The sequence below is a fragment of the Dicentrarchus labrax genome, unplaced genomic scaffold, assembly GCF_905237075.1.
Source record: "Dicentrarchus labrax unplaced genomic scaffold, dlabrax2021, whole genome shotgun sequence".
Lineage (NCBI taxonomy): Eukaryota > Metazoa > Chordata > Actinopteri > Moronidae > Dicentrarchus > Dicentrarchus labrax.
Window position 1 is genome coordinate 15972875 of NW_026136720.1, and position 20868 is coordinate 15993742.

Genomic DNA, 20868 nt, shown 5'->3' on the forward strand with positions numbered 1-20868 from the left:
TTTTGTTTCTCATTGTTTTTGCCTTTTATGGAGATTATTGAGAGATCTAGTTATTATAATATGTCAGCTTGCATTTTTACATTGTGTAATAGTCTCATTTTTTTTTTCGGCTTGAAGAAATCCTTAATAAGTAAATAAGAGAACATTTTATATCATGTGACAAAATAATCTCAACTCAAGTTCAATTTATAAATTGTTTTTTGAGATTTCAACTGCATCTCATAGTCGTCATCATCAACTGAGTTGAGATTGTTTTGTCACAAATACTGATCCCAATATTAAGAATAAAGCTTACGAAGTACTTTACAGTTTCAAATAAAAGTGAAAACATATGATCAGTTAATAAATATGATGCATTATTATAGATTTAACTAACTAGTTCTATCTTGAACAACTATAAAATTTAAAATGCTACTTACACATCCTTACAATGACATCTAATAATATATAATATTGTGCATTATGGGGTATATTCATATTGCAGTACTACTTCTTTTACTCAAGCAAATGATCTCAATACTTGGAAAGTACATATCAAAAAGAAAAGAATACATTAATGAGTGGCCAGAGGGGGGTAGTATTTCCTCCTATATACAAGAAACACAACCCATTCAAGTTAAGGGGTTTTATGCATCTATAAACATACACATTTATTTGTATTTCCACTTTATCGTCACTCTGACATATCTAACCTTAATATCTGTCATATCAGGAACCTAAAAAAGGGGAAACTATTGAGATTTTTTTTTAAACAATTCCTGTCCTGGATTTTATTGTCAATTCATTTTTGTTACTGTTACATTGGTGACAAACAAAATTAGTCTGCTTTCACACCATATTATGTTTATCAAGTAAAAATCTACACATTGTGTGTATGGAAGAGGAAGAGTTAATTTCTGAACTCTGCAGCAGACCTATAACAGAGGTTATACTAATGGAGATAAGAGCTCGTGGGTCAGAGGATAAGGACGGGGGATGGGTTGCAGGATTTACTGCTGGGATAGTTGTTCTGTAGTGACACTGCTGGACTGGCATCTGGAACACTGGAGAAGAATGATGCTACAGGCACAATTTAGATTATGAGATTGATATCTCCGCCCACGGTCCCCGCCTGCCCTGCCAGGGAGGAATAATACCGGCCAAGTCACTCTGCAGATGAGGAGATCACTGATCTGGGAAGACTGGAATTAACAGCAGGAAGATTTTTCAAACTTGAACAGGAAAAGACACCTGCAGCTACTAAAGTTGAAGAACGAGGTCCATCCTATATGAGAAATTATTTTTATGAAATCACTGGATATCATGTAATCTGCACGTTTTGTCAAACCTGAAACTTGTGATTATAAATATCCAAGATGTTTTAATGGGATACAGATGTTTTTTGCCTTTGTGACTTTGGCACTCCAAAACAATGGCTTTGATTGATCCTCTGGAGCAGAATTACGTGGGGAAATCTGTCCAGGACTGAAAGCCAGGATGTATTTTCATAAGTCAAGCAAATGATCTTCTTTACTGGGACCTCTGGGCTTCTACTCGTGAATGTTTTGAAATAGTTTCTGACAAACCTTCAACACACTAGTGGCACCATGCCTTACCATGACGAGGAGTACCCAGGTCAGCCTCTGTGGCAGTCTGTGCTGCTCTTCTGCTGTAAGGGTATGATTGAGGGCATCATGGTCATACTCTTCTTTTGGCTTCTGGTGCAGGTCCTTTTCACCAAACAACTAGAAGGTATGGTCTTAAATTGGGTAGGTTCAGGTTTCTTCAAGCCTAAAAACATACTCACATGTTTATATTAATGTTAAAAGAGTTATTGGTTGCTGTAATAATTCCTTCTGTCCATAGTGGCCTCATCCCAACATGATTTCAGTGTAAATAGCTAGAGAAAAAAATCCATAGTCTTTGTTCTGTGCAAAAATAAATGAAACCAAAGCTAAAATGAGGCATTATCAGTGTGACTCAGTACAATATTCCCTCTTTGTGTTACTATTTGTCCTCCATAGCTCAACAAAGACCAACTAAATTCTGTCAGAGGGGGAAAAAAGGGGGAATTTAGCAAAAAAATAGCCTGTAACTTTTGAGCATAATCTCTTTCATTATCGCATCTCTTTCACTGGAATCACATTAGGAATGGACAGGAATTATTACAGAGATCAACTATTTTTTCAACATGGATATAAACATTTTAATATTGTTTTAAGATAGACTTGGAAAAAATGTGAACTAACCTTTAACAGTGCTTTAATGTGAATTCATTCGGTGTATGGTTTGTGTTATGTAATCCAGGAGTTGTTTGGGGGTAAATTACAATAGTTTCTAAACTGCTTCCATCTGACTAATCTTATTATTCTCTCTTACAGTTCACCTCCAAATTCTTCTTTTGGTTGGACTGATAGTCTTTTGTCTGTGTTTGGTCCTGGGGTGTATCCTGTGCTGGAGGAACAGTCAGATTTGTCCAGTGAAAGACAAAGATCCTGTGACATCAGCACCAGCTCCTTCTGAACCTGTGACCTTTGCCCATAGCCCGCCTCCCTCAGCAGTGACGACAGCGTCTAGGCAGCAATACGAAGAGCTGGATGGAGATTTACTAGAGTACCCTTCTACTTTCCCCAGCCCTGCCCCTTCAGAGGGTGAATTTACCTCTCCAACATTCTCTAATCGAGCTACAGCTGCCTCTGAGCGGAAGGAGCAGCCAAAGTCTTATTTTTCCCTGCGCCGCCTCAGCACACCAACACTAATATCACCCCTTTATAAACCCATAGATCCCAGTTCCCATATTTCCCTGTCTACATTTCCCAAACTGGGACTGTTGTCCAAAACCTGTAAGGCTCTGCAGAGGCGTTGCACAGTGTCTGGGGGTAGTATATCTTACAATGAACACAGCAGGCTCACCAGCCCCAGCGGTCTGTGTCCCGTTATGCCTGAAGAACCAATTCCACTGGCTCCACTGAACTATGGCTCCAGTTCCAGCTGCCAACAGCCAATATCACCAAAACCATGCCTCCATTTCACTATGGCCTTCTCTCCAGAGCAGCAAACCCTGACAGTCACTGTCTTCAGCCTCACTGGGACACCCCACACCCTGGAGGACGTATCTGTGCTGGGCAGCCTGTCCCCTTTGTACCCCTGTCCCATACAAGCCTCTGCCCAGAGCAGCCTCAGCCCTCAGACCCACAGCCTGGTGCTGCTTTTGAAAGTGAGCTCTGTGAAGGAGCTCCAAAGGTGTGTACTGAGAATAGCCGTATACCCACGGGAACCTCCCTGCCTGAGAGACACCGGACTGGGTGAACTGGAGGCCGAATGTGGAGGAAGAGACTGGAGAGCAGATCACCCATTTCACTTCACAAAGGAGCTTAACACAAATAAGTGGACACTAAAAAAGGTAGTGGTGTGTTGAATTAATGTCTGTGAGCAGGTGTTGACTTTATTTTAAGGTGTGTAGAGGTATGTTCAGATGAACCTGTTACATAGCACCTGGGCAAAAATCGGATAGTTGCCTGGTTGGTAATCCAGCCTTGCATGAAGATTACCAGTTGAAATGATATGTCTGTGGCTACTGCAATTTTTTTTTAAGTCTTTTGTTCTGTGATGTTTGAATACTACAAAGCAAAAGCTGCATTTCCTGCTGATTGAGGTTTCTTTCTCTCTGCTCTTGGACCTTTTGCCCTTTGTCTGCAGGGTCTGATCTCACAGGATGCAACGATGTGTAAGGGGCTTAGTTGTCCTCCACAGATCTTCATTTTGCTTCAGTATCAGACTCTGGCCCATCGCATCAAGGCTACAGTCCTCAGAGCAGATAACCTAGACAACCTTGTTCACACATTGGCCGCAGCAGGTAAAAGCAACATTTAATGTCACTTAAATTTGATTTAGAGATCCCTTAAGACATCACGCATAGAGGCATTCTGTAAGCATGCATGGGCAGAACTAACTTTTGCTTTGCAGGGGCAGAGGTAAAGTAAAGAGGTAAAGTAATTCCCTATGTTTGCTTTTAATGTTTAGGGGATTAAATGATGTCTTACTGGACCCAAATGCAGCAGGAGATCATCCCTTTTTTAATGACATTGTGGTTTAATCCTTCACTATTCACAATCCTCAGGAAAATGTTCCAATCTCATCTGGTTCTCTGATCTGTCAGATCTAATCTTTGTTTGCATTAGCCTGTCTAAGCATGATGCAATAAAAATTATTACATACAAGCCTGTCCTGTATTCAGAGCCATTAGATTTAATCATATGTTTCATGTACAGTATGTCATTTAAATCTGTCTTGGATAATCTCTTTTTGTTTCATATCTGATTCTGAAAGTATTTGTTCATGAATATTTAGACTATACAGAGAGTGGACCGAACTGCATTAACACAGATAAAGATGAGTAAAAAAAATTTATGTAATGAATTCTAGTGCCACGTTATAGTGTCTTTATAGGGGAAAAGGCATTGTGAGGACAGTCAGAATTCTTCTGAAATGTTATTTTTAATTATTAAAATTTTTAATAGTTTAAATCTTATTTTTTTAATGCTTGAACACTCTTGTGTGATGCAATCCTTCAAAATGTCCATGTTTGAAAAGCGTGTTTTAGATTTAAATATCTAATACAAAGACCCAGGTGGATTAAAACAATGCATGCTTGTCTGTAATGTCAGCTTTTGAATTAACCCTTCTTATGTTTATACAGTATAGTGTTCTCCTGCCATTTACTGTTTACTGAATTTTAGTTAAATGTTTACTTTATAATTTACATTTTATAACCTTTGTATATCTCTTTGAAGAATACCAGGTGGTGATCAATCTGCATCACGAGGGCGCTGTGATCAGCCACAGAGAAACTAAAGGAGGGTCCTGTACTGTGTGGAATACTTCTTTCCTGTTTGACCTGCCTCCAGGAGACATCAGTCAGCTCCCCCTCATGCTTGAGTTCATAATCATGCAGGTAAAGAAAGCATTGGGAGCTCACAATCACAGTATGAAATACATTTATTTGTATTGTGACTTCCCTGTGAATTCCATATCCCTGCTCCTTCCTTATGTGACAGAATCAGGTCCTTTCAGATGGTAAAGTTCTTGGTCGAGTCCGAATCGGTGCAGAGGCTGCAGACGCAGGACGTGCTCACTGGAGGGACATGTGCAACCTGCAGGTGGAGCAGGCACGCTGGCACACTGTACAACCAGAGCGTCTTTAGAGCTGAGAAACAGTGGACCTGAGTACTGTTTATCAAATGATGTGTTCACTGACACTGCAGTTTTGATGGATGGATATATGGACACAATATAATCTCTATAATGGCCTTATTTGAATGTAGCAACCTGTGAATTCTTTGGGAAAGTATTGGAAGTGCACAGAAGGACTTTTTGAACAACACAATATATGTTTGTTGGCTTTTAACAGAACAATGTATTTATGAAACAACAGACTTTCTAAATGGATCTTGTACAATGAAGAATTAATCAGTGAGTTTTCTCTAACAGTAAAGAAAGGTAATTAAACTGAGCAATGTAGTATTTATCTAGAAATACTGAAGAGTTACTTAGTATTCAGTCCCTGTGAGTAAAACTTTGTCATTCACTTGATGTACAGTATGTTATACAAATGTACTTTATATACTGTCATGTACATCTGTAATTACAGTTTTGTTGGCTGTAGTATTTTCCGAATGTAAAAATGATGTGAAGAACCGTATCATGTCATATAAATAAAACACACTTTTGCATGAGGTAGCCTGGTGACTTTTATTAACACTATTGTCTGAGGTATAAATATTCTAATTGTTTCTACCACTCAGTGATCTTCTGTTAGAATGACAAACAAAAATATCATTTTATAATCATTTTACTTATAGCTGAACTTCCACAAAGTATCACCTGAGCAGAACCTTGTCTTTAAATTGTTGAAGTGAGTTAGTACTTAAATTTAATTTTAGTAAAACAACAAATAAGCAAAAAGGCACAAAGTTGGCTGGTGCAACACCCTGCAATAACTGGTCTACAGTATGTATAGACCTGTATATAGCAAGTTTTTCTCAATGCAGCCTTGACAAAACACCTAATTTGTCCTTTTCCTCCTCTTCATCTTCATCAGGGCTACAGATATTTATAAGCTCTGCCAGGAATATTCCATCAGGATATAAGGTAGACAGTGGTCTCCTCTGCTGCAAGTCAGTCTCGACTGAGCAATAAGATAGGTTTGACTTGTCAACTGCAAAATACTTGTCTGATGAAGGGGGACAGTCCTGGATTGGCTGCTTGCTCCTTAGTGTGGCTAAATCTGGAAAAGGGGGAAAATAATTACACCAAGATTGATATTTCAAAATGTCAAATCAATGTGTTTACATACAGAAGACAGAAGGTCAAGGAAGGAAAAAGAGAATATAATTGAGATCTGGGACTTCTCCACGAAAAGTGATGACAAAAGTAGCTTGTTGTTTTATTAAACAGTCCATATGTATTAGTACAGTTAGGCGTTAGTGGATATGTCCCTGTCTGAGATAAAAATATGAATCCCACAGTCTTCCCAAAGGCCACAAACTATTAGCACAGCACAGATCACAGCACATGTCTAGATACTAATGATTACTACACTGATTCATGCACAACTTCACCTTGTAGCAGATTCTCATTTTTTGCCTTCAGATTGCTGATTTCTGCACTCATAGTTGACATCTGGCAGAGGAGAGAATGGTTTCAATAGGCCTAATTTCAGACATTTGCTGTATTGCTGTATTTTTTTCAATGAATTCAACCAAAAAAAAGTGTAACTTCAACTTCAATATTTTAATAATTTTTTAATTTAATTTTTTATTTTATTTTAATGTTATTTCAAGATTAAAATGTGTATGTATCAGCACTCAACACCACCTTTTAATGCCTTTATCATATATCTTTTACTGACAGGTTCTCTGCTGTAATATCATCACAGGCTTTCAGTATAAGACAGTGACAGACTGTAACTCTTTCCTATCCTCTTATGGTTGAGTCAGATGTGTTCCAGTCCAGCAGTTCACTCCTCATCTTTAAATCAGATTATTTACGGAGTAGAAAGAGTCATATGTGAGATTATAGCTGAACTACATTCACATAAAGTTTAAGTGGTTATGCAGCCAGCCTGACACCCCTCCCCATGTCCTGTATGCTATTTGATTAAAGCAGAAGCTGGGATTAGTGCTGTCTGCACATGTGGATGTATGTAATGAATGAATGTGCGGGTAGTTCTGTTAATTTTATGACATAATCTGTGCGCCATGATTTATGCCATTAATTATATTAATTTGCATCAGTTGCAGATGTTAATACATAATTTAACATCCTGCACATCCTAGTGTGCATACAGGCATATATATGGTCTTTTGAGTGGTGTGGTGACTGGAGGTTAAGTGTTAATGTTTTAGTCATTTAGCTGTTGCTCTTGACAGAGGTTTAGGGTTTTTAGGGACACATGTATCCATACATTGCCTGTTTAGGCTGGTTGTTTATAGATTTTCAACTCGGTAACCATTCAACTTAGAGTTACTGTAAGCCTCTACAACCTGTTGGCTTTGGTTGTGGACGTTTTCCTCAGCATGAGTCTCATTTGCTGGCTTTCGCTCCTCCCCTCCTGGCCAGTCACTGCTCTCCTCGTCCTCTTCAAACACTGGCATCAAACCTGAACCATGCTGCCAGCTCCTCCTGTCTACTGCACTCTGAATGAAAATTAAAACACACAAGACGTGTTCTTTTTTAACATATTCACATTAGTGTAATCCATTGAATCGCTATCAGTGTTGGTAAGTCAGTATTCTCATATTTTCTCAGTTTTTGATTTTCTGAGGCAACTTACCCTCATTACTTTAGGTGCGGGAGTCCAGTCTTGTAATGAGGAAGCTCCAGTTGCTGCTGATCTGTTGTCAGCCTTTCCCATCTCCTTTCCTTCTCGCTCCTTAAACAGACTCTTTAACTAAAAATTTGGTAAGATACAGTATATTTCTCTTAAGAGGCTTGTTGTCATTACAACAGGTATAAAACGAGCCACACTAGCAGTTCTGCAAGGCTATACTCGGTATTTGAGCTAAATGGCTAAATGTCGATGTCAGCTTATTAACAGGCTCACAATGACAATGCTAACAATAGGATGTTTAGCATGTATTGTTTATGAAAATGCAACTTGAGTAAATATATTTTAGTTAAGTTATTTAGTATTTACTTTCCACAGCTGCGTATCATTGCTTAGTACTAAATAAGTATAGCTAAGGCTGATGGGTTGGTTTTGTATTTGATGACCAAATTAAAATCTTGACCTGATGATGGTGCTTAGGCTATGACCTACAAAGTAGTGGGCCTGGGCTGACAGACCAATATTACCATCCCTAGAGCCACACTGCTGGATAAACAGAGGTAAACTGAAATCATTTTGGCATCATATATACCTGCTCAGTGACCATCCTCCTCTGCTGCTCCGTCTCGAGATTAACTGGACAGGCAGTTTTATCCTTCCCGCCTTCAACAGATGGTTTTTCATCTTTAACCTATATACAAGGAGTCTGACATTTATTATGTTCATCACCACCACAGGAAGCCATCTTCAGAAGTATCACTTTTTATGAACTTTACCTGGTAAAGCTGCTTCAATGTTTGAAGCTTCTGGACCAGCAGTGCTTTCTCCTGCTGCAGCTGGTTCGCCCTCTTCTTGCTCTCTGAAAACAGGTGGAGGAAGATGTTTAAGAGCTGAGCCAGTAAAGAAAATCAACACACTGTCCTCTGTAACTTTTTCAAGGATCATACCTTCTAGCTGGGCCCTCAGTGAGTCACTGGTTGAGACGCTGGCTTGGCCTCCATTATCTTGACCCTCTCCAGAGGCCTTTTTCAAGAGCTAGGAACATAAAATAAAGAAGAAAAAGATGTGTTGGTTAATTCCCCATGCAAAACACCTGCTGGTAAACACAGATCCACATATTTGGGACTGTATGTTTAGGGTGTAGTGACTGCACCTTGAGCTCCAGAGCAGAAATCTTGAGTTGAGCTTTATTTATTTCTGTTTCCCTCAGCTTTTCTTGACTCTTTAAAGCTTCTTCCCTATCACAGTGAGTATAGAAACCAGTCACACGCCCACTTCCCATTCTTTATTATTAATTAGCCAATCTTTCAAAGACAAACTTACTTTTCCCTCAGTTCCTTTTCTCTTTCAGTCAGTCTTTGCTTCAACTTTTGAACCTCCCTGCTTTCCATACACACCTATTAATCATAAATGTTAACTGTCAATACTCCATAGACAAAATATTTACTCTGAATACATGTTTACATAAAAATACACAATGGTATGACATATGTAATTACATCTCCACTGTTGTTGCAAATTCAGTTCAGTGAGGGAGGAACATCTTGTTACCTGAGGGGATTTGATTTGGCTGCTGTGGGAGTCTGATGGTGGTTCCCATAACAAAGAGGATTGTGATAAGCTGATAAACAGATAGAGTACATGATAAAGAGACAGATCACAGAATTTCATTTTGAGTATTTGCTGATGGTGCATTTTGAAAATGAAAAACTCATCAAAATCCACTCACTCTGTCACTGTCTCTTTGTCCTGAGTCTGCATTGAGGCTTCACCACCTGCAATTACAAGGTCACAGCAGTTTAATGCACTCTTGTGTTTAAAGAATAAAACAATATTAATTCTCAGGAATTGGATGCTTGCTGTACTTAAAACCATAATCTTATTTGGAATATTTTTGAGGTTTAGGTGTCTGCTGGGAATTCACCATACCCAGTGATGTAACTTAAGCCGTTATATCCATCTTTGCTCTCTCCAAAGCCACCAGACTAAACAACATATAAACATCAGACTGTCTGACGACAAGTTAAAGCAGTGAAAATATTCTAAACATTATATACACTTGAACTGATATGGATTTTTTTTTATGAGTACCTCATAAGACCCCACTTACAAAAACCTGAACTATCCCTTTATTAAAGTACAAAAAGTAAAAGTATGCATTATGTGAAATGGCCTATTTCAGAACAATATATATATAACATTACTGGATTATAATTATTGCTGCATTCATGTGTAATCATCATTAATGTTGGATCATTAAAGGTAGAACTAATTTCTACTACTTTACATACTGCTGGGTGGATACTGTGTAATAATACTTAACAATTTATTGAATGAATCAATTATTTTGATTTAATAATCTAAATCTGCAAAGTAACGTGATTTACATCTAATAAGCTTTGTGGAGTATACAATATTGGCAAAATGAGTACAAGTAGCACAAAATGGAAATACCAAAGTAAAGTACAAGTACCTCAAGATTGTAATTAAATACAGCACTTGAGTAAATACTTTGTTACATTTACCTTTATCTTTATGTCTCTTAAGAAGTGCCTGACTCCTGCTCCTTTCCAGCTCCAGCTCCTGTTTGCATGCGTCAAGCTCAACCCTCAGCAGTGAGTCAGATTCCTTCTGTTAAAAAGCATATAGTGTTAATAACCCGTATATATATCTACTGTATCTTTAACAATTAGATCACCTTAGTGCCCAGTGCCTGAGGAAGAAAATGCTCAAGCATTAGCTTTACAGGGATACGCTACCTTGGCTCTGTTCAGCACTGCCTCCATATTAGCTTGGTGCTGCAGCCGATTCTCCATTTCTTCTCTATAGGCAGGTATATAATAATATATATTACCAAAACAAGACATGTGTGACAGTCATTAGTGTAATTAGTGATTTACAATATTGACTCACTTGTCTTTCTGGGCCTCTTTAAGTTTTTCAGTCTCATTTGCCAGATGCTCAGCTTCTGCTTTTAGCTGAAATTAGATTTTTAACATTTTAATTTTGCCGCATGCACTGATGTGGTATAAAGTTATTTTCAAGGGAATGATAAAAGGATATAATCTTACTTCATTTCTGGAGTTATTCTTTTTGAGTTCCTCTAGCTCCTCCTGTGTGGACTGCAGGGTCAAAGCCACCTTTTGCCATTTCTCTCTCCAGTGTGATGCCACAGCTTTCAGTTCCTCAATGCTCTGGACTCTCACTGCATCTTGTTTCTGATACGCTTCATCCTGCAGGTGTAGCTTCTCATCCTCCTCAAGGACCCGAGCTTCCCAACACTGGCACTGATCTTGCAATTTCAGTTTCTCTAATTCCAAAACTTCCACAGATTCTCTGGGAACACAGTTTGAGTGTTTCATTAAAGATGGGCAAATTATAATACACTGCATAACTGATAAGTTCATCTTCAAATACGGAAAAATAATGTCACCATCACACCTGAGCTGGCAGCACTTTTCTTTCATCTCTGTTAGCTCCTCATGTCGACTTTCATTTATTTTACTCAACAGTTCCTCTTTTTCTCTGATCAGCTGAGAGCATTGTGCCTCCAGGTCTGTGATCTGTTTGGAGCTGATGACCCTTTCTGCTGTTATCTCCTGTAGCTGAGACTGTGATGTTTTCAGTTTCTGCTTAATCATTTCCAGCTCACACGTCAGCTTCTCATTTACCTGGTGTTAAGACACAACAGGGATCATTTAATAAGAATTCAGAAAAAAAATTAAAAAGCAGATCTTCTTTTTCCTATACAAGACACATGAGACATGCACAAAACCTGTTGTTGTTAAAGATAATTTATGTTACCTGGATCAGGTGATCTTTGTCAGACAGAGGAGGCTCTGCCAGTTTGGCCTTCAGTTCTTTTATATCATCCTCCAGCTTTATCACTTGAGTCGACAAGATTGCCTTTTCCTTATAACAAATAAAAACAATGTGCAATTTCTATTGTAAAATAGTGTACTATAGGATGAGGTAATAGCGAATCACAGACAGGAAAACTGACCAGACATGCTTGGCTGATCTTGTTGTTAGCTTCCCTCAGTTGTTCTTGCACTTCAGAGTGATCCTGTCTTGTGTGGCTAAACCTTTGATTCATCTCTTGTATTTGATTCAACAGCGCCCCCTGTGTCTAGGCACACAGAAGATACACACAGCCTAAAGGTGTGAATATAAAAGAAAATGACAGTACAACAAAATGTTGGTATTTCCCTTTATTTTCAAACTGACCTCTGTAGACGTCTGGAGTTTCTGGAGAGCCTGGTTTCGTTCTTCTTCGTGTTTCTTTGCCCTGGCCTCAGCATCTCTCAGAGCCTCTCTCAGCTTACACAGCTCTGTGTCAACCTTCTGGCTCTCCTGAATTAAAGCCATGTGTAAAAGCAATGTGACAAACATAAATACAGAATACTACACTATTCAGAACCAAAATCTATTTTCATAAGACATAAAGCTTGCACACCTGTCTGTTAAAGTCATCTTGACTCATTGGTAATGTTCCGCTAGGCGAGCCAGGAGCTATTTCGGTTGGTTGATCACTGCTTCCTCTGTCCAAAGTAGACCTCATTTGCAACAGGTCCTTCTCCAGCTGTAGGACCCTTGTGAGTGAATTTCATATGAGGAATTTGAATCTTTTCTTAGGTCTTTCAGATTTTCCTTTCTGTGTCTTTTCCTGCACTTACTTTTCATGAAGCTCTCCACTTTGCCGGCTCTTTTCAAATTGGGATAATTCAGCGGCCTCCTTCTCCTGCTCAAGAGCATTCATCGCTTCTGATTGCTGCTGTGAAACACATCAACATAACAGGATGCTGTGTGCAACTAAAACACATACCAAAACCCCTATCCGAAGCAGTGAAACTATAAAACCACCTCTGTTACCAAAACAAAAGGAGGGAGAAAAATTAAAAAAGGTAGATCATATAATTTGTTTACATATTTACTTTTTTACTTTGTATAGATTTACTTTTCTTACCTTATGTTTCATGTCAAGCAGTTGTGCAGTAGTTAAACTGTAGCTCAGCTGTGAATTTCTGGTCCTCAGCCGGTCCAGCTGAGTGTCCAGACGCTCGTGAGCATCCTGCAGCCATTGCCCCACTTCTGCTTCTCTATAGCTACTAGCACCTCGAGCAGCCCTTAATTCAGCCCCTGGAGATGGAGGAAAGGATCGTGTAGGATTTGGTGCCAGATGAGACAATGACTGCCATTTCCTTAGACCTGGGTCATTCTGCCTGAAGCCACTGGTGCTCCCAGATGTGCTGTAATACATACAGTGTATCAGTCAGAATTTATTCCACCACCCTGACCTGAAAATGAATATTACTTTGTCTCTATTGCTTAAAAACTGTATAAATAATCCTCTCACCTTGTGTTAACTTTGGACAGGAACCCTGTCCCAGAGACAGTTGCCATACCACACCATGCTGAGGTCTAAGAAACAAAAACACTCATTTGTAAAACACTTAGATCAATATGTTCTACCACAAAAAGACTATACATGTCTCTTACCTGGGCTGTAAAGCGAGATTTGGTGTCCCACATGTCGAGGTCTGTGAGAGAAAATGGACTTGAACTTCTGCACGAGGGTCTAAACATGTTGAAGTGTCTTCCTAGATCCAAGCTATGACTTCCCTTTGAATGGGAGAGGCTGCAATCCTCATCTCCCAATGTCAAGCGACAGGGATAGATTTTCTCACAGAGGTGGCAGCTTGAGGTGTGTGGCTATCCTTGGATCATGTGTCTTGATATTTCCACTGCTTGCTTGATGATCAACAACTAGTTTTAACACTGCATGACGATTACAGTGTGTTTGTGATCAACAGTTTTATTTAATCTTATTATAAATGTGTTATTTACACAGCATTTTCCATATTTATCTAGGAAAATGTGAGATAAGAAAATAAACACAACATATTGATCTAATGCACAAAATTACACTTTTCTTACGGTACCTTGCTGCAGAAACCCTCATGCTCACTTGATCTGCTTGTAAGCCTCACACAGGATTTGATTGCAAGCTGCTCAGTAGTCCTTGAACTGAGTTTCCATGGTAACCCATGTACACAGGACGCAGTGGGGTGGGTGTGGGATGTGTTAATACTTCTGGGATAGTCTCCACATGATCTCACACAGTTTGCTAACTGGTTGTTTGTTGACACGGGTTGTTAAGAACTCTTGAACTATAATATGCATAGCCTACCTTCTTATGACAGTGACATGTACCAGGGAGGATTATGATTACCTTCAGGGACACACAGAGAAAACAATTCTTTATAATTGTGTTTTCAAGTGTTTTTAAAAGTTTTTTTCTTTTTGGCTATAGGGATGATCAAGCATGATGAATTGTCAGATAGTACCATGGCTATGTAAGCATGCTATTACTCTCCAGCTCAGTGTGAAATATTGCACACCACTGACTAAATCCAAAGTTATTTCTTTGCATATGCCAGTCAGACATTATTCAGCTCTATGTTTCCAAAATAGTGTACACCCTAATTATAACTTACATGTTCATACGCGGTACATTTTATCAGGATTTAAAACGTCTCATGGCGACCAAAAGTCGCAATATGTCAAAATTTCGCCCATTTTCACGTTTAAGCTCTTATTTTGAAAGATGTCTTATATCGGAAGCCGGAAGTCGTCATCCTCAAGCTAGCAGCAGAAGTAGCTTTTGACCATTCAAGAAGCTAAAGCTAGCAGTTTAAAGGCGCAATTATTTTCCTTTCAGCACTTAATTTGAAACTTTCACTCATTTGTGTTCTTGAGAGTCGAGCTTCGTATTCATTCCGGAGAGGTACAACACTTTAAACCCAGGACTTTAATCAAATACAGTGTTTATGTTTTGAAATTAACGCTAGTTAGTTAATATAGGAACTTAGCTACACAACAGGCCAACGCTAGTCAGTTAGCATAACTATTCGCTAACGTTAAGCAATTAGTAGTTATGATGTCCTAAGCTTATTCATTTTCAAGGTTTGCGTTTACTACAAAGCTTCTCTGTCAAGTAACTTTAACTAGTTCCATTAAAACTTCTGTTCTTTATCATTGTGCAGTAATGGCTGCGGATTGGTTGGGTAGTTTGGTGTCAATTAACTGTGGGCCAACACTGGGAGTCTATCAAGGAGAGGTGGTATCTGTGGACCAATCCAGCCAAACCATCTCCTTAAGACAACCCTTTCATAACGGGGTCAAGTGCTCTATTCCCGAGGTGACATTCAGGTAAAGCTCAGACACCAATTGTTTGCTCATTTTCTGTTTTTCACAGCTTTTTTTGTTCTTTTTGTCACTAAATATAGTATTTAACCTTTTTTTTTTCTGCAGTGCCATTGACATAAAGGAGCTTAAGATTTTAGATATCAGAAATGGCAATGCTAGGAACAGCTCTTGTGCATCTACAAAGGTAAGCAGTGCTCCAGTTTCAGTACCCAAGGGTGACCCCAGGTCTGTGGAGAAACTGAACTCTCCTCAGCACTGCTCTAAAAGCTATGGAGAACGTCACCTGGAGATTCCCGGCCAGCCAAAAGCATTTCGTCGGAGACACAACTCCTGTAAGTGCAATGTAGTACAACTCAGTCAAATAGACAAATTAATGATTGTTGCTGTGTTGAGATTTACTATGTGTTTTCCCCCAATCAGGGTCATCTAGTAGTCGAGGGGCAAACCAAGTGACACCGAAGAAGAATGGGGTGAAGAATGGTCAGATGAAGCCCAGAGATGATGAGTGTTTTGGGGATGGCATGGATGACGGGCTGGATACAGACTTTGATTTTGAAGGAAACTTGGCTCTTTTTGACAAAGCAGCAGTTTTTTCAGAAATTGACATATCGGAGCGCCGTAATGGTGCAAGATCACGTGGGACACCTCAAGAGCAGACGCCATCACGGTATCGTCATGATGAAAACATCCTGGAGGCCAAACCTATTGTGTACAGACAGATTACTGTACCGCAGCCAGGGGCCAAAGAGTACTGCACTGGTAAGTGTTTCACATTGTAATGAAACAAATGGTAGTGAGGGTAAATGATCTGAAGGAGACTGTTATATACTTATCCTTTTTTCCATACAGACTCTGGGCTTGTTGTACCCAGTATATCCTATGAACTACACAAGCGTCTGTTGTCAGTCGCGGAGCGTCACGGTCTCTCACTGGAACGGAGACTTGAGATGACTGGAGTGTGTGCCAGTCAGATGGCACTTACGTTGTTGGGAGGACCGAACAGGTAAGCATGTAATGATGTAAACATCAAAATGATGGTTTTCATTGAAGAGCCCGAGTCTTCAGTATTGATAAGCTGTTATGAAATAATAAGAAAAGGAATTAAATGAAATAACGTCACAATATTGAGCAGAGTTTTGAAAATATATTGTATTATTTCACATACATATTTTGTCTTCATTTATTCATATAATTATTTGTTAATGGCATTATTATTATACTAGTGACAGTAAACAAAATTCACAGTTCAGTATGTAACTCAGTTTTGGTTTCATGGTTTGGTACGTTTTCGGTATAGCAGGGGAAAAATTTAGAAAGCATTAATTTATTTAGAAAAAATGTAAGCATTCAACACTGGCTCCTTGGCCAAATTTCTGGATGTTTGGCACTCATATACTTGTCATGTAGTCGATAAGAATAAAGTACAAATGTCAGTAATGCTCCATCCTGAGTTGTTAAATTCCTGAACAACTGCAGTTTGTTCTTGTTTATACAGGGCTGGCACAGTAAACTGACTATAATGTGACCATGTGCTTATATCCTGTGTTCTGTATGACCGAGTATGGTCGCATGTCTGCAATGATAAACACTCCTGTAGCATTAGTTATTGCTTTGGCACAGTCTGAATCTGCAGCGAAAGGCTGCCTGAACACTGTGGGGAGAAGGACTTGCCTTCTGGTCACTTTGTTTCATCCTGCTAATCGGCACATTTGGGTGATGCTGTCGTAATTGACATGTTTGCACAGACATACTCAACTTCAGTTGAACCGTGTCAGCACACAGTTTGTTGGACACTAATCTTTGTCCATTTCAGCTGTAACTAACTGGGAAACTGAAATGGTCTCATACAGTCATTTGGGTAAAACTCACACACTCTTATTTCTGTTCCGCGTGTGTGAGTAGGATTTATAAATAGACTATTTTAAGTAACTGTTTGGGTCAGTGGGCGTCCCGAACTGAGGAAATTGTGCACCAAACTAAACGTCTGTACTGTACTGAATTGTTCGGGACGAATACACATGCCGATAACCCTACATACAACTGAAACCTATTGTTTTATATGTCAAACATTACATCAGGAAAGCAACTCAGGTCCTTTTTCATGTTCCTTACAGATTCACTCCAAAAAATCTACACCAGCGTCCCACAGTGGCTCTGCTTTGTGGCCCCCACGTTCAGGGAGCTCAGGGCATCAGTTGTGGTCGTCACCTGGCCAATCACGAAGTCGAGGTCATCTTGTTTCTGCCCAATTTCGTCAAGATGCTCGACTCAGTCACCAGTGAGCTCACACTCTTTAACAAGACTGGTGGCAAACAGGTGTCAAGTATCAAAGGTGAGCATACGATATTTTTCTACTTTTTCATTTTTACATTTTGCATTGTAGATGGTCAGGTCAGGCTACATACCTTGAGATTTTACAGTTTTTCCCTCTGACTCCACAGATCTTCCAGACACCCCAGTAGACCTCATCATTAACTGCCTGGACTGCCACGAGAACACATTCCTGATGGATCAGCCTTGGTACCGAGCCGCCGCAGACTGGGCTAACCAGAACCGAGCACCAGTGCTCAGCATAGACCCTCCGGGTACTGGACAAGGGCAGGCGGTCGAGGCCAAGTGGTCCCTCTCTCTTTGCCTCCCCCTTTCCCTAGCTGAGGGGGCTGGCAGGGTTTACCTTTGTGACATAGGTATCCCTCGCCAGGTGTTCCAGGAAGTGGGAATCAAGTACCATTCTCCTTTTGGCTGCAAATTTGTCATTCCCTTGCACTCTGCGTAATGTGACGAATGATCAACATGACTGACTGATTGAATCTTTCACCCTCCATGACCATTCGGGTTTTGGCGCCTTACTGTATATTCCAGAGCTTCAGCTGTTTTTCAGTTCATCCATTAACTTTCTAACCCATCAACATGTGAACGGGACATCCCACTGTTTGGTACATTAGTTCCACAACGACTAAGTGCACATGGATAGGATAGAAAAGAGCTTTACTGAAAAAGTAAATGTGTTGTCCATTAGAGGCTTCAGCAATTATGTAGATACCATTGTATTTACGTGATATTACAGTGTATTTGGAGAATAGGTTTTTCAAAAATACAGCTGACGTGTCAAAAATTATACCACATAGTGTTCTGTTTAAATTTGAATAGGACAATCTCCAACTTTAAATGGAAAAATTCTCAATGTCACTGTAACCTCATTCCAAAGCCATCTGGTAAATAAACAGGCAAGTGCGATGTTATTACATGCAGAAATCCATCATTCTGTATATCGGTGTTACCATTGCTAATGGCTTTCCTTATAGCCTGCCATACTCTGCGGCACTCAGTTACTGTTGTCTGATTTTTTAAAATGATTTTTATTATTATTTGTAATTGATGTGTGCTGTGTTTTCAAAAGAAGCCAGTGCTGAATTGGGCAGCTAATTGAGAGAATCCAGATATTCGCAGTTCTGTTTGTCTGTGACGTTAAGGGCATTGATGAAGATGACACAGCATGCAAAACCTCTAGCGATCTTGCCTCTAAGAGGGGAAAAAAAGGTTTGCTGACAAAATTTTGGTACAATAGAGAGCTGAAGTCATAACGTAACATCAGGCCAGCCTCTAGTTTCTGTAACTCAATGCAATTCCTCAATGAAGCATGTTCCTGGGGTTTCATCCACTATCACAGTTGGTATAAGAAATTTAAACCTTTGTGACATTAGCAAAGTTGAACATCATTACGAGGTTAGCAAAGAAGGAAAAAAAAGAAGACATCTCCTATAAGAAAAACTACAAACATGGCAGCGCAGGTATGTGCGTCATCATAACTTGGTTTCGTCCATATCCATAAAATGTAGAAGCTTATGGGAGATGTTTTTTGTCAAAGGTTGGTAAAAACAAATATTGAGTTGAGTTGAGTTGAGTTGGTTTTGAATGAGGTTTTCTTACTCCTGGAGCAGAACATGAAAGTTCTGGTTTCATTTCAGCTCTCTAGTGTATCAGTTAAAGGACCATACCATAGTGTTTGCAAGTTTTAGCTCCTAAACTACTAACATGCATAATTAACATTTGTTCTGACCTGTTTTACACGCAGACTACAGTTTAAAATGTTTTAATATGTGTTGCTCTTGGTATCCAATTGCTATACAGTATCAAAATCAATTGGCAAACTCTAACAACTTTGTTATGTTGTGTAATGTTTCACAGCGAACATTCAATCTGTTTAGTTCAATATCACATATTTTTTGTTTGATATGTAGTTTAATCACAGACTTCAAAAGTCTGCACTGCTTTACACCAACAAAAACTAATGCTTACTTGACATTGTCTGTGATAGACTCAAGTTTCAAGAGAGTAGATTTTCATGTTGTATGAAAATAAGTACAATACAACGGAAGGCAAAAAGCATCTAAATTTATAAAACACAGTAGCTGAGGGTTGGTTGTGGTGTAAAGTGTAAGTGATTTGTAATAGATTGGCTAAAAAAAACATGGGTATGGTCCTTATTTAGGTTTCAAACCACATGGTTCAGATGTTGACAGCTTTTGATCAAAGACGTGTCGGTTAGTAGCATTTTCTAAAGTATAAATGCTCTGTATACGTGGAATGCATTTAGGTTGAATTGTTTTATTTTAAACTGAAAATCAACATGCAGAATCCTGCCCTCTGAACTAATTCGATCAGGTCTTTGTGATGAGATTTTTTTTTTTGCCTCCTGATGTTATGGGGTAAGCCTGTTTATGTACTCGATCGTTGGTGGCATTAACCATGAAACTAAAGCATAGACTGTGAAATACAAGAAGAGCTGCTTGTTCTGTGCTTGTTGAGTCCTTGACAGAGGGGCTGTAGGCCTCTCTACTGCCAGATCTGTTAGACAGTGAAAGTCAAACCCTTTGCTTGTTCTTTAACAAGATCACGTTCATTTAAAATGTCTTTTTAAATCTGTTGTGTCATTGAGGTGAAGTCTAGAAAATGCTGAATTGCAGTTGCAGAGGTTACAAATCATCTGGGGCTGTGTTTTATGGTGTGGTATTGTCTCCACATGTGAACTTAAGTCTCAGATTTGCATTATATGTGTGGATTCTTCTCTGTGCACATTAGCCTGCACAGGGTTCATATGCTGATTGTGTGAAAATGACATTCACACACAAAGGTATTGTCCTTTCTCCAACATTCCTCCAGCCTGATGTGTTACGTCTCATCTGTTGAGACAAGTCTGGCTCTGACACAGCCAGCGTTACTGAATGTGAACAGAATATGCGTTTTGTTTCTCTTTGGCCGCCAGGGGGGCCATGAACCCACACTTCTGGTGGCTCTTCCTTATTCTGCTGAAATGGCAGCGTTATGTACCGAACACTATTTCCTCAAAGAAGGAGCGTTATTTTCTCTACGAAATGTGAAACAGCCTGAACCCCAGTGGTGATCTGGCTTTTCTTTTGTAGGTTTAAGGGGGAGTTGTTTAAAAACAAAAAAAACAAAAAAACAACGCTGGTTGTGTTTCTTGGGAATTAGTTTACATGTTTCAAATGTGGATGTTAAGTCCATGCGAAATCAGTGTGCAGTTGACATACAATTGCAATAAATAATCAGTGGGCGGTCGAGATAACTGTTTCCTTTGGGAGCGAAGTTCACTGTCAGTGTCAAATCAAAATGCTGTGCAGTCCTCCTGTGTCATGTCTGCAGATTGAAACAATAAAAAAAAATAAAACTTTCACCATTGCTTTTTCTTTGTGGACTTTTTTTTTTTTTTTTGTAAACACTGATGGTCAAATTCCTTCACCAGCGTCACTCAAATAGACCCAGTGATCCATTTTTAGTCCCGACTAGTTTGCCATTAATGCGCATGTGCAGTGAGAAATCAAGGTGGGGCA

The 20868-nt window shown here is 39.3% G+C and overlaps 3 protein-coding genes across 8 annotated transcripts; 2 read left to right on the forward strand and 1 right to left on the reverse strand.

The window, feature by feature from the left end:
• Positions 1–1097: 1097 nt before the first annotated feature.
• syt18b (synaptotagmin XVIIIb) lies at positions 1098–5714 on the forward strand. The gene is made up of 5 exons (XM_051383097.1): positions 1098–1731; positions 2361–3382; positions 3679–3835; positions 4773–4933; positions 5037–5714. The coding sequence occupies exons 1-5, from the start codon at positions 1587–1589 to the stop codon at positions 5181–5183; spliced, it is 1632 nt and encodes a 543-aa protein (XP_051239057.1). The 5' UTR covers positions 1098–1586; the 3' UTR covers positions 5184–5714.
• On the reverse strand, positions 5705–13823 carry LOC127353654 (interaptin-like). 6 transcript variants are annotated; one of them, XM_051383087.1, is made up of 24 exons: positions 13307–13823; positions 13164–13228; positions 12774–13056; positions 12484–12578; positions 12264–12399; positions 12035–12160; positions 11811–11936; positions 11612–11719; positions 11249–11478; positions 10879–11143; positions 10721–10785; positions 10567–10630; positions 10333–10438; positions 9537–9582; positions 9359–9428; positions 9131–9204; positions 8961–9045; positions 8755–8842; positions 8584–8666; positions 8400–8498; positions 7814–7930; positions 7524–7676; positions 6600–6660; positions 5705–6265 (listed from the first exon to the last, which is right to left on the reverse strand). In XM_051383087.1, the coding sequence occupies exons 1-24, from the start codon at positions 13391–13393 to the stop codon at positions 6021–6023; spliced, it is 2877 nt and encodes a 958-aa protein (XP_051239047.1). In that variant the 5' UTR covers positions 13394–13823; the 3' UTR covers positions 5705–6020. The 6 variants fall into 6 exon arrangements, with proteins under 6 accessions (XP_051239047.1, XP_051239048.1, XP_051239049.1 ...); XM_051383088.1 differs by having other exon boundaries at positions 10333–10435; positions 12484–12581; XM_051383089.1 differs by having other exon boundaries at positions 7814–7912; positions 12484–12581.
• A 619-nt stretch (positions 13824–14442) lies between these two features.
• edc3 (enhancer of mRNA decapping 3 homolog (S. cerevisiae)) lies at positions 14443–20711 on the forward strand. Its single transcript, XM_051383098.1, has 7 exons — positions 14443–14594; positions 14854–15019; positions 15122–15348; positions 15437–15775; positions 15866–16019; positions 17131–17348; positions 17458–20711. The coding sequence occupies exons 2-7, from the start codon at positions 14856–14858 to the stop codon at positions 17790–17792; spliced, it is 1437 nt and encodes a 478-aa protein (XP_051239058.1). The 5' UTR covers positions 14443–14594; positions 14854–14855; the 3' UTR covers positions 17793–20711.
• The last annotated feature ends 157 nt before the right edge of the window (positions 20712–20868 follow it).